This window comes from Paralichthys olivaceus, chromosome 15 (assembly GCF_024713975.1).
Source record: "Paralichthys olivaceus isolate ysfri-2021 chromosome 15, ASM2471397v2, whole genome shotgun sequence".
Classification (NCBI taxonomy): Eukaryota; Metazoa; Chordata; class Actinopteri; order Pleuronectiformes; family Paralichthyidae; genus Paralichthys; species Paralichthys olivaceus.
The window spans coordinates 20,023,612-20,044,540 of NC_091107.1; the positions used below are offsets into that span (position 1 = coordinate 20,023,612).

The 20,929-nt window shown below is 42.6% G+C and overlaps 2 protein-coding genes across 11 annotated transcripts; one reads left to right on the forward strand and one right to left on the reverse strand.

Annotated features, from left to right (window-relative positions):
- Window positions 1–628: 628 nt before the first annotated feature.
- LOC109628810 (glucose-6-phosphate exchanger SLC37A4-like) lies at window positions 629–8,098 on the forward strand. Of its 9 annotated transcripts, none has more exons than XM_069510030.1 (11): window positions 696–786; window positions 1,156–1,382; window positions 1,588–2,086; window positions 2,598–2,830; window positions 4,217–4,463; window positions 5,621–5,773; window positions 5,859–5,944; window positions 6,034–6,147; window positions 6,225–6,290; window positions 6,374–6,512; window positions 7,061–8,098. In XM_069510030.1, exons 3-11 carry the CDS (start codon window positions 1,939–1,941, stop codon window positions 7,225–7,227), a joined length of 1,353 nt encoding a protein of 450 aa, XP_069366131.1. In that variant the 5' UTR covers window positions 696–786; window positions 1,156–1,382; window positions 1,588–1,938; the 3' UTR covers window positions 7,228–8,098. The 9 variants fall into 9 exon arrangements, with proteins under 9 accessions (XP_019941762.2, XP_069366131.1, XP_019941764.2 ...); XM_020086205.2 differs by having other exon boundaries at window positions 1,156–1,260; XM_020086209.2 differs by lacking the exon at window positions 696–786 and adding an exon at window positions 793–1,054.
- Window positions 8,099–12,470: 4,372 nt separating this feature from the next.
- hmgn1b (high mobility group nucleosome binding domain 1b) lies at window positions 12,471–15,905 on the reverse strand. Of its 2 annotated transcripts, none has more exons than XM_020086147.2 (6): window positions 15,340–15,905; window positions 14,118–14,141; window positions 13,905–13,934; window positions 13,776–13,817; window positions 13,565–13,672; window positions 12,471–13,472 (listed from the first exon to the last, which is right to left on the reverse strand). In XM_020086147.2, the coding sequence occupies exons 1-6, from the start codon at window positions 15,355–15,357 to the stop codon at window positions 13,428–13,430; spliced, it is 267 nt and encodes an 88-aa protein (XP_019941706.1). In that variant the 5' UTR covers window positions 15,358–15,905; the 3' UTR covers window positions 12,471–13,427. The 2 variants fall into 2 exon arrangements, with proteins under 2 accessions (XP_019941706.1, XP_069366068.1); XM_069509967.1 differs by lacking the exon at window positions 15,340–15,905 and adding an exon at window positions 14,855–14,899.
- Window positions 15,906–20,929: the final 5,024 nt, after the last annotated feature.

Below are 20,929 nucleotides of genomic sequence, written 5' to 3' on the forward strand. Positions count from 1 at the left end.
TGTTATGTGTGAGGTCATCTCACTTTGAGGCCTTACAAACATATACAGGAGACAGGCTTGGCTCAGAGTGACTTCAGCTTTGAATGTGACTGGCAGTATTATGAGTAAAGTGAACCTTAACCCTAGAGTCACTTATACACTGCACTTAATAAACAGACATGCAACAGGATTATATGATTACTGCCAATTAGTGGAGTCAGTGGAGCATGCAATGTTTCACTGCAATGAGTATGTTAGAGAATGAGAAAAGCTAAAGAGGGAAATTACAAAGCATGGAGTGGAAGAACTGGGAATAATGTTTACCACTGGAATAGGGAGTATGCTCCATTGTCTGAGAGAGACAGGATTGGACAATATTGAACAGTTACACTTTCACACTTCTCAGTCAGTGCGTTGCATGTGTTGATTCAATGGACACAGGGAGGCGACAGTGAGCTGTGTGAGCTAATGTTAAGACCTCATTGCGCCGGGTTTGGCCGAATTAAACTACAGGCCCGCGTGACCCCTGAACAGCACGTGGACGAGTTTTAAATCCTACTATGAGATGTTACAAATGTAAAATCGTAGAAATCCAAATGGAGTTTGGCGGCGTGAGAGACGTTTTTAACCGAGGGCTAATATTAGACGCACTCGTGCAAACTACACCCTGCTGCAACGTGCGTGTGCGTGTGATTGCCACGGTGGCTCGCTGTTGTGTCACGGTCACGCGCTCAAAGAGCTGCAGACTCGTGGACGCGCCTCGCCCTCTCGCATGGATGGCAGCAGCAGCGGGGACGCGAATGAAAGGTAACAGCGGCTTTCCTCTGTCCTCCACACCGCGGCACCAGGCGGCGTCGAGCCCCGGACAGCGTCGCCCTTTGTCGGGGTGTTGTTTGAATGTAGACCCGTGGGGACATCCACGTCCGCGGAGCTCGCTCGCCAGCAAGTAACCGGGGGAGTAGTGAGTTTGAGGCGATGAGTTTGAGTGAATCTCAGTCTGCTGTGGTTTGTTGATGGATGCTTTGTCCAACAACAGGCCTCTGGTCAGTGCTGCTGTGGTCATAGCCTGTGACATGTCAGTGTCAGAGCCGAACAACCCTCTGCAAAAGATCTGCATGCACGAACTACTCACGAGCATGATCGTTGTGTTTTAATCTCAGTTCTGTTTCCTTAAAGACATGGCCACACTTGGTCACTGGGTCTGCTGAGCTGAACTTGTGTAACAGCGGCTATTTTGAGGGTTGCTGACTGGACACCTCAAGACCTCCTGCAGCAGCTTCGGTATTTACATGACCAGTGGAGTTACAGAAGGAGCTGAGGTCACAGTGTACGATATGTGAACCTGGTGGTGTTTGATGACTTGTTCAGCTGATCATCACACAACATCACAGCCAACAACACTTGTAGGAACATGCATGCTCAATTCCTTACGTCACTGTTTTCTCGAGAGATTTGACCGAAAGCACATACTTTAAAAAAGTTTAGAAAATAAATATTCTTAACACATTGTCACGAAATAATTTTTATCTGACTTTTAAAAGTGAAAGTATATCTTGAGTGACTAGTTGTATTTGCTTTTGTCTTAAATCTCATTTTTTTGATTTCCAGGCTGGTGCAACTTCTCCTTCATTTGTCCTTGCCCCTGCACGCAGCAGCCTCACAGATAGACAGAGCAACCAGTCTGCAAGAAGAGTGCTGCCAGGACTGTTTCCTCATGGAATATATTTAATCAGTGCCACCCAGCCAATGCTACGCATTGTTTCTCCATTGTGCCGGTCCAAACACCTATTTGATAACATCGTCCTGAGAACAGTCCTCAAAACAGCGCCGCTCCACTCAGCTAGATTTCTTATAATCTAGAAGCCAGAGGACCCAAATAAGAGACGCTGCTGAAGAGAAGTCAGAGGACATAATTATTGTTTTTCCTCATCATCCTTGAAGTTCGGACAAAGTGCAATCATGGGGGCCACGGGCTATGGCTACTATCGTGTAGTCATCTTCCTGTGCATGTTCATCGGCTACTCGCTGTACTTCTTCAACAGGAAGACCTTCTCCTTCGTCATGCCCTCTGTGATGGAGGAGATTGAACTGGACAAAGATGACTTGGGTAAGGAGGTATAACTGTGCTTTCTGAGTTTTCTGGCTCTGTTGAGGCCCATAATGACGTTGCCAGCCAGATACACACAGTGTAAAAGTATTACTATACTTTTTACTAATGACAAACTGAAAACTACTGGACACAGGTGACACTGCGTCGAGTCATAAACTATTTATTCAGGGGTGCTACATTTTCAGCTACACCCTCCAACTTCTGACTGCACAGAAAATGTATTATGTCTTATTCAGCACCTTGCTATTGCAATTGTTCTCATTACTTATAGAGTTATAACACTTTAAGAGAAATAATAGAACAGTCAAGGCCGTTGGATGGAATCTACTCGTGAGCAACTGAGAATCTGCCGCCATGCACCTCTGAAGCTGTGCACAGTGACGTTTGTTGCCAATGTCATCATATTTAATAGTGAAGCATGCAACTGCTTCTAATACTACTGAAGATTAAACTTTTATATTGCATGGACTCTTTCTGCTCAAAAGTAACCCTCATGGTGTGTCTGCAGGTCTGATCACCAGCAGCCAGACAATGGCCTATGCCATCAGTAAGTTCATCAGCGGCGTGCTGTCTGATCAGATCAGCGCCCGCTGGCTGTTCTCCATCGGCCTCTTCCTGGTGGGGGGGATCAACATCGCCTTCTCCTGGTCCTCCACTGTATCCATGTTCTCACTGCTCTGGTTCATCAACGGCCTGGGACAGGGCTGTGGCTGGCCCCCCTGTGGGAAAGTGCTGCGAAAGGTAATAACAACTGTGAAAGCGACATGGGAGGGAGATTTTTCTCTCCACAGTCGACAAAGTGTTTGCTCGTATTGGGAACTGTTGGGTTTCTCTAAAATGCTTAAGGTCTCCACCTTACTATCTAAAGTGCATTGAGATAATGTATAATATGATTTGACTCTATGCAAATAGAACTTAATTGCATTGAACAACTAAAGACCTGCTTCTGGACTCGGTCCACAGAACCCTGAAGCACAATTTGTACAATTCAATGTTTATTAATATTGAACATATCACACCAACTTGACTCTGCACTTCTTTGGGCCATAAACAAACCACACGCCAAGTGTGAAGCTGATAGGAGGAACAGGTCTGGAGGTCAGCTTTCCACATACAGACAGAGATTTGGGGAATTAGTAGATAGATTAGCAGATGCTCAGAGACAAGAGAAGTCCCAGTGTGTGTGTTTGCACCCTGTAGTCCGAGAGAGAAAGTGGAACTGTCTGCTACAAGGTGGAAATAGTTTGTCAGGCAGCACAGTCTTCTTTGAGAAGATGTCAGTTGTGAGAGGCACTGATAGTTTAAAGTAACTTCAGCAGAGTTAATGTTAAAATCCAAAAGATTTTCAGTCTGCTATTAGTATGTTCAACTTGAAACACTTCATTCATTTCACATTGCAGTGGAATTTATGCATTATTGGCAGGACTGTAAAAGTACATATTCTTTAAGCAAAGCCTGATGCATTCTGCCATCCAGCACTTTTTGTCTCACAAGAAGCTGCTTTAAAAGCAGCAGTGTTCAAAAGGTGGGGAATAAATAGGCTTTGGCATGTGCTCAGTGTGCGGTGGGGGATCAGATTACAGGAGAATGTATTTTTAGTAGATCCTCAGTAGATCTTTCCAAAAGAAAAAAACACTTTAACCAAAGGTGTTTTCCTTCTTCAAGGAGAGGAAACACCTTTAATCTGGGAACTTTAAGCATGTTGCTGCAGCTCCTGTTCCCCAGCTGAGCTAACAGCTACACACTGGATCTAACTGTGCTTCCAGCCTGACTGGCTGTTTTAAGTGTTTAAGAGTTTGCTCAGTGGTTTGTCAAGTTATTAATTGCTCTGTGACTCTGTTGCGTGTGCTGACTGTGAGGAATGTTTATGGTCGCCCTCAGCTGTCATGATGTAATGACAGGGTCAGACAGTCATTCTAAATGTTTGTAATGTTTCTGCTATTTTTTCTGGTCACTGTAAATAAATTGTGTGAATCATGAAAGTAACCAGTAATACAACACATGATAGTTGTAAACATGCATATGAGGGAAAAAATAATTCAGCTTTCTTTGACTCAGTCTGTAGTGTATGATTTTGGAAATCTGACCGTTCTCTGCTCTCTCTCCTGTGCGTCTCCCTTCCATCAGTGGTTTGACCCCTCTCAGTTTGGAACATGGTGGTCGGTGCTGTCCTGCAGTATGAACCTGGCCGGGAGCCTGGGTCCAATCCTGGTCACGGTGCTCCTGCACTACTATGACTGGAGGACTATCCTGACCATGTCGGGAATTTTCTGTGCCTCCTTCTCGTTTGTTTGTCTGGTGTTTGTAAAGAATGAGCCAAAGGATGTGGGCCTTCCCAGCATCCAGCCCGCGGCCAAGAAGGGGGCGAAGGGAGGTAAGCAATGAAAAGCGGTGCTGGCTAGAATTATTACGAGTAACTTCTTCCAGTGTAGCTAAAGATTGTTACCTCAATCAGACAGGAATTATTGATTATGATCAAAAATAAAAAAAACATAGGAACTTAGAGGTGTAGGTCACTCAATGATGCAATTAAAGAAAGCATGATTATATTAAATGGTTTCTGTCTGGTAAATATTAAGGGAAATAAAGGAGTTTAATTAGGCCTTCAATTTTTTGTTGAGAACCCAATTTGTTGATTAACAGAACATTTGGATTTCTGGTTCCATCGTGTGATTGTTTGCTGCTTTCTTCATGTTTACAGGATACACATCTAAATTTATTTTGGTTTTGATTCCTGATAGGACATTCAAATTGTTGGTTGGGGAAATTAGATTGCAAGTGTAGTGGGTCAGACGCAGCAGCGTGTATGATAATCACTTTATCCCACTAGTGATATACTTTTCATCTCACTGGAGAACCTGCTGGAGCTCAGTTAAATCTTTGTGCTATGAAGAAGATTTTATGCATCAACTAGAAAAGGCAATATTCTGATCTGTCAGTCTGAAATGATGTCCAAGAACTGCAAACTAAAAGTCATATTATTAGCAGTATTATTTAGACTTTGTTATTCCCCAATCAACCACAATGATCACTACTTTAACGATCTCAGTGAGGAAAAGACACAGTCATGAATGCAGCCCCAAACCTGTTGTCACCATGGATGTTATAATGATGACCCACATTAGACAGAGTTCTTTTTGTTTTGTCTGGATTCTCTCTTATATCATAGCTAAAATACATTCCCCAAGAAACGCTGTGACATATATTTTTATTTTGTGACCCCAAACCTACACTTCAGTGTTTCCCATCAATTATCTAGACTGTGGCATCCCACCATATAAGACCTTTTAAGTCTTAATATATATATCTGACTCTTTGTCGAAGATTTGGATGTTGAAAAACTGATGTAGTATAATCAGTCTGACTCCTATAACCAAACCCCAGGACACACTTCAAAGATACAGTACATCTACTGATTTATGTTGGACTAGCCTGCACCATGTGACGGCCATACAGTGTGCTGAATGATTATCGAACAATGATCTCTTTTGTGAATGACTGTACCAATTGTGGCTGTACTTTCTTCACCAGGCAGCAACGAGAGCACCCTGAGTGAATTCCTCCTCTCCCCCTTCCTATGGGTGCTGTCTCTGGGCTACTTGGTGGTGTTTGGGGTGAAGACAGCTGCCACCGACTGGGGACAGCTGTTCCTCATGCAGGAGAAAGGCCAGACCGTTCTTATGGGTACACGTCCAACTGGTTTGCTCTCATTGGTTTGCATGTAATCTGACCGGTTAAGGGTACTGACCTTGTCTGTGCTGCTTTACAGGCAGCACCTACATGAGTGCCTTGGAGGTGGGAGGATTTGTGGGCAGTCTCGCATCAGGCTTCCTCTCAGACAGAGCAGTGGCTCGGGTGAGTAATGGACGCAGATCAAATCAAAGATTTAATCGATCGATTTGTTATTATCGCTATAAATGTCCCCACGTTTGATTTTTCTCCAGAAAGGCTTGGGCACCCATGGAAACCCCCGACATGGCCTGCTCCTTTTCATGATGGCTGGCATGTATGTGTCCATGTACCTCTTCAGAGTCACCATCACACCTGAAATCCCAAAGGTAATTCACCATCCTGTTCTCTACAATCATTGTGTACAATATTTCCATGATTACAAGAGTTTCTTTTCTCTGCTCAGGAGGCTCCTCTTTGGGTTCAAGTCATTCATCCCTTGTCTGTCCTCATCGGGGTGTCAGAAAAAGAGGTATGTTAAAAAATTCTTAAATTCATGGGGTGAATGCAGGAAACTTTGAAGAGCACAGTTTATGTATTTTTTGTCGTTCACAGATCTGGATCCTCTTCCTTGGTGCCATGTTTGGATTTTCTTCTTACGGACCAATTTCCTTGTTTGGGGTGATAGCCAGTGAAAGTGCTCCTTCAAACTTCTGTGGAACCTCTCATGCTGTTGTGGCCCTGATGGCCAATGGTAAGCTTCTGGTTCACGTGACCAACTTCACATCAGTATTATTTAAGTGTACCATGTGTTATTTGTGCTGAACAAACTTTAAAACATATTTTTAACTAGAACATGCTGTATCCTTTAGGACTAACAAACAACAGGGAGGCCTCTTTTAAAACACTAGTGCAGTACCTGTTCTAGACACGCCTGTTTGGAATGGCCTGTAATGATGTTGGTTGCAGCTTTGTTTCTGAAAGTGTAAAAGTCATCTGCAGTGATTGAGCTGCCGCAAGTGAAGACCGGCTGTAACACTAAAGTTAAGCCGCTGCTGCTGCACAAAGCTCGACTCAGTACGCTTTGAATATATAACATGTTTAAATCATACCAAAGACATTGCACTTCCTTGGGCCCTCAACAATACACATACCAAGTGTGAGGAATGTTGAGATATGCGTTCCACATACAGACAGACAGAGATTTCTGGAAGTAGTAGATTGACCCACAGCTCCATAGGTGTCCTCATCTTTAATTTGATGTTCCAGCATTGCCCATAATTCATTTTCCTTGTGTTGCAGTGGGCGCTTTTATGGCGGGGCTTCCCTTCAGCACCATTGCCAAAAAGCACAGCTGGGACATGGCTTTCTGGGTAGCCGAGGTGACGATGGGCATCGCAACCATCGGTTTCTTCCTGGTGCGTAACATGCGCACCAAAATGGGACGGATCACGGAGAAAATGGACTAATGTACCTGCCTGAGCCAACGTCAAAGTTCTTTGGTGTTAATATAGAGAGACTGAGTTTATGCACTGTTGAGTGCTCTGTATACAGAATACAGCGCATTTATACAACTCCTATCTGACCAACACATGTAGATACTCAGGGTGGGTGGAGGTTGTCAAATAACTTTTAATTCACAATCAGGCATTAGATCATCATTGTTAATCACATGCTTACATTTTAGTGCTTCCACGTGATCGAGAAGCCATTTTCATGAACTGTAGAGATATTTCAAAGTTGCTTTATGACATCTGTGTGCTGAAGAGAACAAGTTAAGTCTTTAAATGTTGGGTGGATTCAGTCGAGATTGTGTGCCGCTCAGTGCATACCCTGCCTTCAGTGGAGGTATTTAACTTATTGAATGTTTACTGATGGTTCTGTATATTATAGACTTCTATTTGCACAGATGTAGCATACATCATGGTCATCGATCATTTTACTAATACCTCAAGTATTTGTAAACATGTAATAGGTTCATTATGTCACTGAAGTTAAGTAACTGGAGATCATGTGATTTTTATATTAATGCTACAGAAAGAACTTTGAAGCAATATTCTGAGGCCATGTCCACTTTTTTATGTGACTTGTTTGTAAGGATCTATATACATAAGACATGAAACCTTTGCTACAGGTGTTTAGTCACTGCCGTTGTGGTTGTGCACTGCACTAACAACTTCTATATTCACAACTTTCTCATGTCTAGAATCTGAGTCGTGTCAAGTCCAGTAATAAAGTGGTCAAACAGAACCACTCGGGCAAATCTATATATTACTGAATTTGTACAAAGGCCTTGAAATGGTGAAAGAAATCTGATATTAAATGTGAAATTAAATCAAACTATATATTGCCAGTGGTTCATCTTTCCACCTACACCCTTACTGTGAGAGGTTATTTACTTTATTCTCTGAATATACCGAAAAATGCAGTTCATGTGTGAAACCCTCCACATGCAGAAAAAATCGCATACGCCTTCTTTTTCCCTCTTTGTCCAGTTTAAAGGTTCAGTGTGTAGAATTTAGTGTCATCCAGTGGAGATGTTGCATATTGCAGCTGAATGCACCTCACCTCACCCTCCCCTTCCAAACATCGGTAGCCTTCAGAGGTCTGTACTAAAAATCGAGTTCAACATACCTTGGAAATATTTTGCGAGATCCGAACGTAACCTAACAATCGCAGTCTGGAGGAGGTGTTTACTGCACATGACCAATCACAGACATGGACAAGTGTACTGACAGCAGAGCCGCATATTTCACAACGAGGACCAAACTGTTATATTAGATATATCTTAGGAGAACAAACACATTATCCAGGCTAGAAGAAACACAGTTACAGCTGCTGAATGCAGAGAGAACAGCTGGTAAGACGTCTCTGATAGTGTGAATGTGTAAGGAGATGAGACATTTGGGAAAAATATATTACGTGCCCACGACATAATGTGTGGGAACGAGATACATAACTTGAAGCCGCAAATAATTAATCTGCTCATTACTAACAAGACCTGTCAAATTGAAGAGAATAAGGGATGAGCGATGAAACGTTTCACTTAATCACATGATAGCGTCTATAATGAGCTTTAGTTAGATACACACTGACTTTGAGGACACGCTGTAGTGGAAACATTTGCAATTACCAGTCAATAAAAACCCATAGACCTATTATATGTGCCATGGCACACGCCACATGACTGTGTGCATTTGGTGTGGTTACAGGGTGCATCTGGAAACAGGGAGAGATTGAGATGTACTGGGTGTGTTAGCAGTGGAGATCGACTTAACCAACCAGACACTCTTTTAGACTTCCCTTATCTTTGGTTTTAAGGAGAGTGTGCACCACAGAACAGTGTAGTGTCACTTTGGTGAGGGCTGAGAGAGAGAGAGAGAGAGTGGAGAGGGAGGAATGAGGGCTGTCAGAAGGTACATCTGGTAACTATCTATCCCCCATTCCAAATAAATATTTAATTTCACAGGATAAAACTACTTTAAGGGAAGGATAGAAGTATTAAACTATGTTTAGTTATCCTGCAACTAACCCACCCAGACTTCAATATCAGTAACTTCAATAAAGAAGCGTAGAGTGTTGCAGACAGTCTGTGTCCCCGTGAGCACATTGCTCCTACGTGTCAGGTTGGTAAAGTTCGGTTCCAGCAGCTGAAAAAGTTTTATCATTCCCTCCGATGAGAATCTACATCTTTCATAAGACACTCATCAGAGTTTGTAAAAATGATTTTAAGACCATTGTCCTCCTCAGAGACTCTAACAATCCACACCCAGCTCCACAGGATCCTCTAGGAATGCTGATGTTTCAAAAAAAAAGATTGGTCAGTGGGTGGAGCCTTTATACTGCTTGATCTCTTAACTCCAATTTAACTCTGCCCCAGAGCAGGTTAGCCGTTCAGCATTAGTTACCATGGTGATTTACCCCGATAAGACGTGAACAAGCTTCGTAGGATCAGAAAATACAGATATGAACCAGTTCAGCATTATTGTGATTGGTGTGATATGTCTTTACCATTTGTTACATCATATTATGTGTCAAAAAAGGCAGACATGCACATCACAACATGAATCCTATTATTTTCTCTGGATATGAGTTAGATATAAACTGTTTGCTCTGTTGAAACACAGTTAAAAAGAGATATTTTGGACATCCAATATGGTCCAAGTCTCTGCATTACTGATATTTTTGTACAACGTATAGGCCTTTGGCTTCATTTCACCATGCTTTCAAGAGAAGACTTCTGCTGTGCTAAGAATGATGAAGATCAGTTTCATTAAGAATGCTTAATCAAACAACTGTAAATTACTACGACTGGTGAGGGGGGTCAATTAGGAACTGTAGGCTGATGACAAATCCTGAGCAAAACCTTGTGGTTACAATCATGTTCCTGGGGTCCTCACCCTTAAATAAATTCAAGTGAAGCCTTTGAAAACATTTTAAAATGTCATTAACCCTTGTGTGGTGTTCATGTTTTTGTCACTCAGCCAATGTTCGCGGGTCTGGTGGACCCACCACATTATTGGGTCTTTCAATCAATACAGCTATTACAATTTAGGTAAAAATATTTAACAAATGTAGGTCAAGGGGACCTGTAAAAATCAACACGAGGTCAGACTTAAAGAAAAGTTTGAGACAAAAAAATCATTCAATCAACCAATCAAATTTTATTATTATAAAAAAAACCTAGAAATGTCAGAGTCACAAATAAGGGATTCCTCTCCAGGGAAGGTGGGAAGTTCAATAGATGCCACGTGTAGCAGAGCACATCAACATAATAAATATATTTCCGGCATTCATGACAAAAAGGTTGACTTGCTGGTAAATAAGTCACCTTTGAACCTCTTGAAGTTGAAGGGCAATTGTCAGCTAATCAGGGACTCACATCCGCCAACCAACCTGCAGCTGCAATGAGGAGGGGCTTGATGCAGCTCCACAAAGAGTTCCCCTCATCAAAATCATATTGTCCTGCATCAATGAGCGGCAAAGCGTGCTGCTACGATCACCCTAAGACCATCAACGGTGACAGGAAGACTGTCAACATGCTGATGACCGAGGCTGATTCAACATCCACTCCTGAGGTTTTTTAACAAACAAATTTGATCTATTTGACAAAGTTCACTTCACCCAGGAAGGAAACCGTGTGTTTCTGTCCTAAAGAAGATGATCCCCCAAAATAACTCACTTGACTTCTCCCTGTGAGAAAGTTGTTGAATGTAACTTGATGTATATAAAGCAAACTTCCTGATCAGTCAGGAAGCAGTGAACTGATAACACTTTGTCAGAGTCCTTCTGTTGAGATGACTTGTAACCTGGATCACAGGATGTTGATGACAGCATGTGCTTCACACCCTGAGGATGATGTAAGTGTAGAATGTCCACCGTGTTAAATGAACTGTATTCATTAAGCATTTTTCCAGTCAAAAAAAAATTACAGTACATTCACCATTTCACACACAGTCATCTAGGCAGCTTTTTTTCAATCACACAACACTATCGACACAGGGGCAATTTGGGGTTTAGTACCTTGCCCAAGGAATGTAGGTTCCCCTCTACATATACTAACAAAATAGCAATATTTGTAACACTGTTGAGAAGAGACAGGGCCTTACAGAAAAGGAGAGGTTTATCGATGTATAAGTATTTTTACAAAAGAAATGCATTTACAATTGCAATGATAGTGGTATTGTCTGAGATAGTTGATGGTCTAATAACCATCTTTAACTATAGTGTTTATATCTAAAATAATAATTAAAAAGCATAGGCAATAGGCTAGAACAATGTAAGATAAAGCATAAATGGAAATATTCAATGAAAAGCAGCTTTATAGTAGTCTTAAGTACAGTGGGCTGCTTGTATTTGTCACATGAGACCAGTTTAGATGCAGAAGTGTACATGCCTACATTATGGGGAAAGTCAATGCTCTTACACGGTTTAACCATTCCCTGTAAACAACTGAGTGTATGTCTTAATATGTAATCCTGGGAGGTTACACGGTGACACATTTGACAGAAGATTGGACTAAAGCTGCTCAGGTGAATCTCCCATGTACCTTTCTCCTCACGTGTCCTCTCGACCAATCACAGCTCGTGTAGGTAGGACGAGGAGCCGTGGGTGCGGAAGAGAACGTGCTGCCGATCGGAAGTGCATCAAGGACGTACGACGTCACAGGTCTGTTTACTAACAAGGAAGCTCCATGTAATGTAATGTGATGTAATGAGTAGTGATGAGATTGAGACGACGATCGATGGGAGAAGACAACAACAACAACCTGCAGGTCTGTGTGAAGCTGTCCATGGTGCTGAAGAGAGCACTGTCACTATAACAGTGGGCTATTTAACAGGCATGATTCATCATAGATGTTTCTCTGTTATTGACATGTTAAATCACAGACTGGACTTATTAAACTAAATCGAACCAGTCTTGAGTTTGTGTGTAAAAATCAATTAAGGTTAGGGTTATATGTCTGTGTCATAGATATGGTTGCAGCACTTCATTTTTCTGAATATTTGATTCCCACCTCCTTATTCTTGTTACACTGCTCTACTGTGATCTTGGATTCTGAGTACTAGTGTATCTGGCATGCTTTCATAACTTTATGATTGAATTTAATGTTATCTGCTTGAGTTTATAACAGAGCCTTATTTTTTTTACTTGTACATTTCCAGTCTTGTATCAGAAACCCAATTCAGTGACATTCCAGAATGAAACAGCGTAACAACTACCAACTGAGTTTTATTGGTTTGTTGATAACAATCATTACACAGGTACATCTATAAACAGATAAAAAGAAACTGCACACTTGTACTTGATACAGATACCTAAAACCCACATGAATATTGCTACTGCTGGTATGCATTTGACATCTCAAATAAATGTACAGTTTGACTGCTGGCCTAAAAATCCAGTCTCAACAGTGTTTTTTTATGGTTACACATCTCATTAGCTTTGCTAAGAAAACAAATTCCATTTTTACCATCCTTACAATGTACCATTACACACTGCATATAGAAAGATCAGAAACCCTTTTCACAGCAGCTATACAAATTTATTGCGATGCTATCACAGGACAGAGACACAACCAACACACGCGATGCACAGTTCTGATAAGGAGAGCTCCAGTACTAGGAATTTTAGGTTTATTGATCAGGTTCGTTAAGAAAAACTGCATGATTACAAGAGTTAACATATAGGAACAAAGCTTACAAACATTCTAAAACAGTTCTTCGTTATAAACAATAAAACAAGTTGCCCTGTGACTTTGTCCATCCCCACCCCAGCACAGATTACATACGCTGTCCCTTATAAAGCATATGGAATGTAATCCACGCAGACAAGTTCTTCCTGATGTTGCCCCAGCTCCTGGTGAACATCGTGCTTGCGTGTTGACATGGTAACCTGTCCTGCACCCTCCCTGCCTTCACATTTAAAACTGAAATGAAACCCACTGACAGCAACAACAATGACCGCAATATTCATGGCAATGCAAAATTGTGGGATGTGATGAAATTCCCGTCTCCAAATTGACTTTTTTTTCATTAAAAAAAAGTGTTCTCTACAATCAAACTACTAAAAAACCTGCATTTAGAAAATAGTTGATAAAAATATTCCCCTGAATTGTACAAGAAAAGAGGTACAGGGAGCACTGGTAAAAGACGTGTTTTGAGAAATGTTATTCTGCGTCATTTTTTTCTTCAGCTGCGTCTGTAGCTGGTGCCTGTAAGACAAAAGTTAACAGTGTCACTTTCACACCACGTGGGATATATTAACTTTATGATGCACAATTATATTTGACAACGTAACACTTGCCTCTTCCTCAGCTTTGGCTTCGCCATTCTCAGCAGGGGCTTCTGGTGCTTTCTCCTCAGGCTTGGCCTTCTCCACCTCCTTGGCTTTCTTAGGCTTAGCAGGTGCCTTCTGCAAACACATTTTTTTAATGTTTATTATTATGTTTAACAGAATCATCAATCCAGAGAGTAAGAAATGAGTAGATTTAGAAGAAATCAACGCGAGGTCCCACCTTTGGCTTTGGTTTGGACTCTGGCTTTGCAGATCCAGGTCTCTGTAGGGGAGAGTAACATTCATGTAAGCGCTTAAGACATTCTGAAAACATGCATATTTTTTGAGACTGCTTTTTATGGATGCTTACCTCTACCAACCTGGGAGATCTCCTTTTGGCCTGCAGAATGACACAAGAGATAACAGAGGGATTAACTCCAACAGACAGTATCAGCCAACAGCTCTCACTTTATGGGGCTTTACTGACCCCTGGTGGGTGAATTATATCCTTTATATTGAGGGTGAATCAAACTAGAAGAAATCTAAAAGAAATGAAACGTGTGTTAATGTGTTTATTACTCACCACTAAATCACCTGCAGATGTTGCCTTTGGAAAAAAAAGAGAAAATCAGGTTAGTGATTTAATGGATTCTTTGGGGGGAGGGCTTCAACTGTTTGTTATGTAATTCAAAAGTGGGCGTTTCCTTTCTGAGAATAAGCCCGTGGCAGCACGTTCAGAATGTATGTTCTCAAATCTCATCTGCATAACAAGCGATCGCACGTGTATGGAAGAGAGTCCGTGGACGTACGAACAGAATCATGTAGTTTGAGCGGCATCGTGATGCTCGTGCTCCTCCTGCTCCTGTAAGTCACTTCCCTACAGTAACACTCCGCCGGAGCAGGAGGAGGAGGAGGAGGGGGCGGGCTCCGCCTCCATTCTCTTGTAATGAATGAGGATCGCCAGCGAGCGGAGAAAACCGAGCCGTGCAGGCAGCCTTCCCGCCATTAGTTTGAAACCGAGTGTCGGTGTGGAGGCAGCAGAATCTACCACAGCCCCCAGCAACAGGAGCTGCGCTGACGGAGGCCATTGCATAACCTGACAATACTCAGAGAGACAGGGGGCAGCTGACACGACGGAGACAGCTCACAGCGACGGAAGCCGCGCAGTCACAAACAAAGCACATATGCACGATAGGTTAGAGAACGAGTGGCTGAGAACGTCGTGTTTAATGTGGATCTGCTGCACACGAACACACAGGACCAATAAATAACACCCGTAACACCGCCGCTCCAACTTCCACCGAATAAACTCGCCATTACCGAGATCCACGCTCCTTCGTTTCCCTCCATTTTCCCCGCGAGAAACTTTAGCATCCAGCGTGACGACTCGCCCCGCCGCTCGAAACGATCGATACGCCGCCAACTTTCTCAGCGGAGCGGCGACCCCCCATCGCCGGGAGAGCCGACCCCCGCTTTGTCCCGCACGCTGCGAGGAGACGTGTGTACACAAACACGCATGCAGCCGTGCACCGCACCGAGGAAAATCCCGACACAGGAAAAAAAAATAATCTGCACACGAGCGATAAGAACCGAGACCCGAGTTTGAGGAGGAAATCCACACAGACGGTAGATCCTCTTTAAACCGAGCTGCACCGTGCTCCACTGTTGATAAACACCAGCTACACAAAACCGACATTTGTACCCACATCTCAACAACTCCGATCGCAACAAGAGCACTGCTGCACTTGTGTGGTATAAAGCCTGGATTATTACTGAATGCATGAAAGATATATCGGTGTACTCACTTGTCTCCTTTTAGGCATGGTTGGTTAGTGTGTGGTGTTTTGAAAAGCTTACAGACTGGAACACACAGTGGTATATTCTGGATAAAGCTGTGCCAGTACAATCTAACACAGCGCTGAGACTTAATGTTCCATTGGAAGAGAAACTAGCTCAAACCGGATTGGATTCTCCCTCCCCATTCAAACCGTTATCGTCCCTCAGTGACTGACGGCGCTCTGGCCCGCCCCCGCCGCGCGCCGATTGGACGAGGCGCTGGTCAGCGAGACGATTTCAAATCCAGCCTCCTCTCTGTGTGGCCGCGTCGCACGTCACTCAACCGACGTGGCGAGCCATTTGTCTGTCTGTGCAGCCATCTGCTGCAACAAGGCGAGATTGTCATGGAGTCGTCCCGCTCACCTCGCCTGTTAATGCTTTTATTTCCCTGCAACGTGTCGCACCGTGACTGAAACAAGCGCAGCTTCAGAAACAAAGCCGCGGTGCGTCCTCGGCGCTGCAGGGAAAAGACAATGTGGCGTGTACGTCAGGGGCAGGATGGAGAGAGAGAGAGGGGTGTGTTCTGCAGCCCGGCTCTATTGTAGTTCAGCTCGGGAAAATGGCGACAGGATACTTGTGGTTGCAGCTCTTAGCGTGTCTGTGCTTCTTGTGCAACCGCGGCCCCGGTGTTGTCACCGTCGGTTTTGCGCCATTTGTGAGCGTGCAGCGCTGAACGCGACTGCAGTGGAGAGAGCTGCAGCAGCCTTGTGTTGGAAGACATTTCATTCATTTCCCCCGAGTGGACAGAACCAGTGATCGTCTTATCCCTCCTCTGTCCTTAAGCACAAATAAAACTGAGCATTTTGTGGTGTATGGAGGTAAACTGCACAGAAAACATGAAATATTCATGTTTTTGAATCTATTTTGCTTTTAAAGAGCACTTTTCTGCAAAAAGTGCGGCTCAACATAAAACAACATCATGGATAAAAACATGGAATTATGCTGTATGTGTAACTGACACACACCAATAGCGGGAACTGACTTGAATGGCTGCAACACTCTTGTGGCAACATACTGTTTATTTTGCAAGACAAGAATTAAAGTTGCATATTTGTTATTTTCACCCAGGTTTGTATTTGACATTATAGCAGTGAGCCAAGTCAAGCCTAATTGACTGAACATCAAATGTAAAAAAAACAAGCTGAAGAAAATCCCTTTAAATCAAACCATGTGTCATTATAATGTTATAATAGAAATGATTTGTGGTAGTTTTAGGCTTAATTGCATTTTAGTAGTGGAGAGGTTCTGTACCAAAAGTTTTATAATAATCCTGTGTGATTTTGGCTGAGCACTGTATAAAAAAAACAACATAACAGTACAAATGGCTTTGAGTCACCACAGACAGGTCATTATTGTCTTATAGATTCAATGTATTTTTTGTAATTTTCTAAAAAAATTATAATCTGTATTGTTTGATATTTGAATGCAGTATATCACTCTATGTCTTGAGGTCAGTTTCTTTGAAGGCGTCTGTGAACCGCTCTGCTGCTACTAGAACTTGCAGGCTCCTTTATCTGGTGTGAACAGCATTACAGACCTGACTTCACAGTGCAGTGGTATTTCCTGCAGGATTGCATTCAACAACCGCCTGCGAACACACCAAATATGATTTTGTTTGGGGAGCCCTCCCAACTCATCTGTGACACCTTGCTACTAACAAATGTTGCAAAAAACATGGAGATCTGATGTTTTGATAAGACTTTTGAGGCTTTTCCTCTTGGTAAGTAATCCAGGTACATTGTGTAATGCTGATGCTGATTCATCTTTCCAAAAATAAATTGCAACCCATTTGCTGTTGTTGATTTGATCAAACAGTGAACAAGGGCCCAAAAAGCATTTCTGCTCCTAGTGATTATTTTATTGTCGGAAACACACACACACACACACACTTATTTTCATTTAATAAGAGTTATAACCTTTGATGTCATAGTGAATTCCAATTACAGTGAAAGATTCATAGAGGTGCTCATATGTTGGTGCTGTGCTCATGCATCTGAGTTTCTAATTTTCTTTTCCTGCATGGCCACAGTAGCAAAATATCACACTATGTCACAGGTAAACCAACAATATACAAGATGAAACTATATGACCCAGACTGCACGTTACAATAGTCAATAAATACTGTATAAAGGTACTTATATTTTCTAAAAGTGTGTTGCAAGTTTGCAGTAGAGACAATCAGTCCCTCCCCCCGTGTGACACCCTGTAGATTCACCCACTTTGTCCAAACAAAAGCTTTGTGCCTGATGCCTGATGCCTGCGGGCAGAGAGGTGTTAACAATTAGACCAAGTCTATGCTGATGCTTGCTCGTATTATAATGGTAATGACAACAGAACTTTACTTCACCCCACTGCCCCATTCATCAACAAGGGACAGGGGGGTGCGATGCATAAATTAGGTACCTGTATCTCTTGTTGCCACTTAAAACAAACAGCTCTTAAGCAGCGTCAACAGTTTGCAAACGAATCACACTCGGTAGTAAAAGTAACCAGTTCTACAAGATTCTTCTGAGCTGAGGAGCAAATACATCCAGAAGAGTATTGAGATACACAGTTTCTAGTTAAGAGCTGCAGGGGAAATACAGTGCTGGAGTCCTGTCCTTCACATTTTTACATGATGTCCGAAATTATGACCTTTCTTTCACAACACAAATGTGGTCAGTGATGCAGATATAGATGTAGGCCCTGGTGTATCATATATTATATGATGTGAGGAGCTGCTTCATGATATAGATATGTTCTAATCAGTTGGGCCTTCACATTCAATTCACAAGGCAGTGTTACTGTGTCACAGGTATTTTGTGAGTCTCTTTTATGGTTTTTTCATGTTTTGTCTACGCTGTGTCCAGCATAACAGATTTAAACAAGTAGACAGCTGATATTCTAAAATAAGAATCCAACTATAATATGTGTGCTGCTAAAAAGCAACTAAGAGGAATGAAGAAGATGAATTACTACAAGTGAGATGGAAGTATGATGCTTCAATAAAACAAAATGTGCTCTCATAGGACCTATCATATAATAAACTCTTACAAAATAATTTCACTATTATTACATTCAAGGACATTACAATGTGTTGTAAACCATTGGTCATATGTATACTTATGAAAAAGTGTTACCTGTTTTATGTAGTAAAATATTTTATGTGTAAAATATGATTCAATCTTAAAGATCAAACTACTCAACAGTATGTAAAAGTACTTTTACTCATAAGTAAAGTCAGTCTGATTACTTCCTCCACCACTGATTATATAGTGCTGTATATTGACCCATAGATGTTCTTTTTTTAACAGGAGTTAATCTGGATTGTAACACAGTAGCAACATAGTGATCTGCTTTCACTTTAGAGACTGTTTTTTTTTGCTTTCTTTGGAGACTGCCTACTCTGTTTTTCCTTTGTGGCAAAAACTTTTCTAAATGAAAGGACACTGCAGGGAGGTTGCTTAGATAAACACATGATCGACTGCAGCAAAAACATGATTACATGATCATGGGGGGTTCTAAACGACATGCTAAACTGTGGTGTGACTCTATATTTCTACATGTAGATGTATGTGTATGACCGAGGAGGGCAAAAATGACGGAAGGGCAGAAAGAGGGTAAAAGCCATTAAGTAGGTGTCGGATAACAATGCTGTTGTTGTGTTAAGCATGGAGGAACCCTTCCATCACAGCTGCTGCCTGTTGCTGCTGCTGCGGTTCCCTCCATTTTTCACTCGTCCTCCCACATGAGTCGTCACAGTGCAGAGGGGACTGTTGCTCCGCCTACTAATTCTCTGAGAAAAGACTGTTTCGACCCACATGGAGAGGTAATGAACCTCCTGTTCATTGTGGATTTTTGTTGTTGTGGCAGAAGTAATTGAGTTCTTAAAAGAAAGAATAAAAGGAGCGGTGAGCTGCCTCAGAGGTAACTGGACAGAGACATTGGCATAATCCCCAGGGGAAGGTGACAGGATGAGGGTAAAGGTGACCTCATCCAAAGCCTCTTTGATGGACGGCAACTTGTTCATCTGCAGTGTCTTCTACACTCCCACTTGTACACACACACACACACACACACACAATTGCCACTTGTCAGTAGCTGCTGGTTTTACGTCTTGTGGACCAGGAACAGGTGAGGCCGAGCAACTGTGGCGTGCAGAGCCACACTTGTATTTCACCACAGTGTCACCTCTCCAGACAATCAGTCGTTGGAGAGGTCACAAAGATGACTGTGAATGGATCAGCTGCACGTAAGGAAAAGCCGAGTCTCTCTCTCTCTCTCACTAAGTGGATTTCTCCCGCCCAGCGGATGGTGGCCTTCCCATATGGAGCAGTATGGGTAAAACCAGATTACACCAGTTTGTGTTAGAGGGGCTGCGGCACCACCAGAACTCACAGCATGAATCAACACGGACATTAAGGCCTGATACTACAGTTCGGCAACTGTCTGGGCCTTTAGTGCAACCACTTGAGAGGAAGCGATCTGTATGTTATCAGTGTTTATTGACAAGACAATTGAAAAGGAAGTCAATAACAAAGATGAACTTGATGCTACACAGAAATCAAATGGTTTTCTCACAAAGATAACAAATGAAAACTTGTGTTACGCTACCACAGCTGATGATGTACATGAGCCTGCTGAGACACTTGTTATGAATATTTAATGATGATACATTAACTGTGACATACAGTAGAAACACAGTGTCCAATGTCTTTCTAAAAATAACATTAAGGGTTGTTTTTGTCCACTCAGCCTTGTGAGGAATGTGTTGCCGTCTCAGGAGGGAAGTGCCCATTACCTGCCTTCACACAGTATTTTAAATGTGAAAGAGGGCGGAGACTTGCCCCGATGGCAACAAGGCCTAATAAGCTCAGTAACAATAAACCTGAGTCGGCTTTAACCATTGATTAGCCAACTGCTGACCCCACAAAAACAAATCCCACAATAGTGATGAATGCATGCTCTGAAGGCGTGCCCTTTTCTCAGGGAGGTATTGTGCATTCATATCTTATTCATTCAAATAAAAGGGGCAATTAAATGGAACTAATCTGTGGTCTGCAAACAATGACATTAAACAATGGGAAGGTTTAGTCAAGAGGCCAACACGAGGACAAGCATGATGAGTTATGACTGATGATCCCTGACACAGTGTCTGTCGTGGCAGAGGAGGAGGAGGCCTCTGAATCACTTCCATCGCAGGGCCACATGCAGGGGATCAGAGCGCTGACCCTCCCCCCACTATCTACTTCCTGTTTTTCATGGTTGTCTGCCTGTTTCTGCCTATACAATACCAGCTGTGTCTGGAGACATTCCAGCTCCTACTATACTGCTGCCCTCATCAAGCCATGAGTGTGGGCCAGAGCAGCTTATAAGCAGAACAGTGGAGAGGCGGATCACATTGCCAGCTTCTCTGCTGCATTATATGAGACCTGCTAATCAGGAGACTGTTCCACTGAAGGCCGTCTCTGACACGCTTTGGCTGCCAATTAGTTCTCCCGCCTCAGCTTCAGTACACTGTTGTTCTTGTCAGGTTTTTACACAACACGCTAACGTAGAACCATGTGACGTAAATTGTGT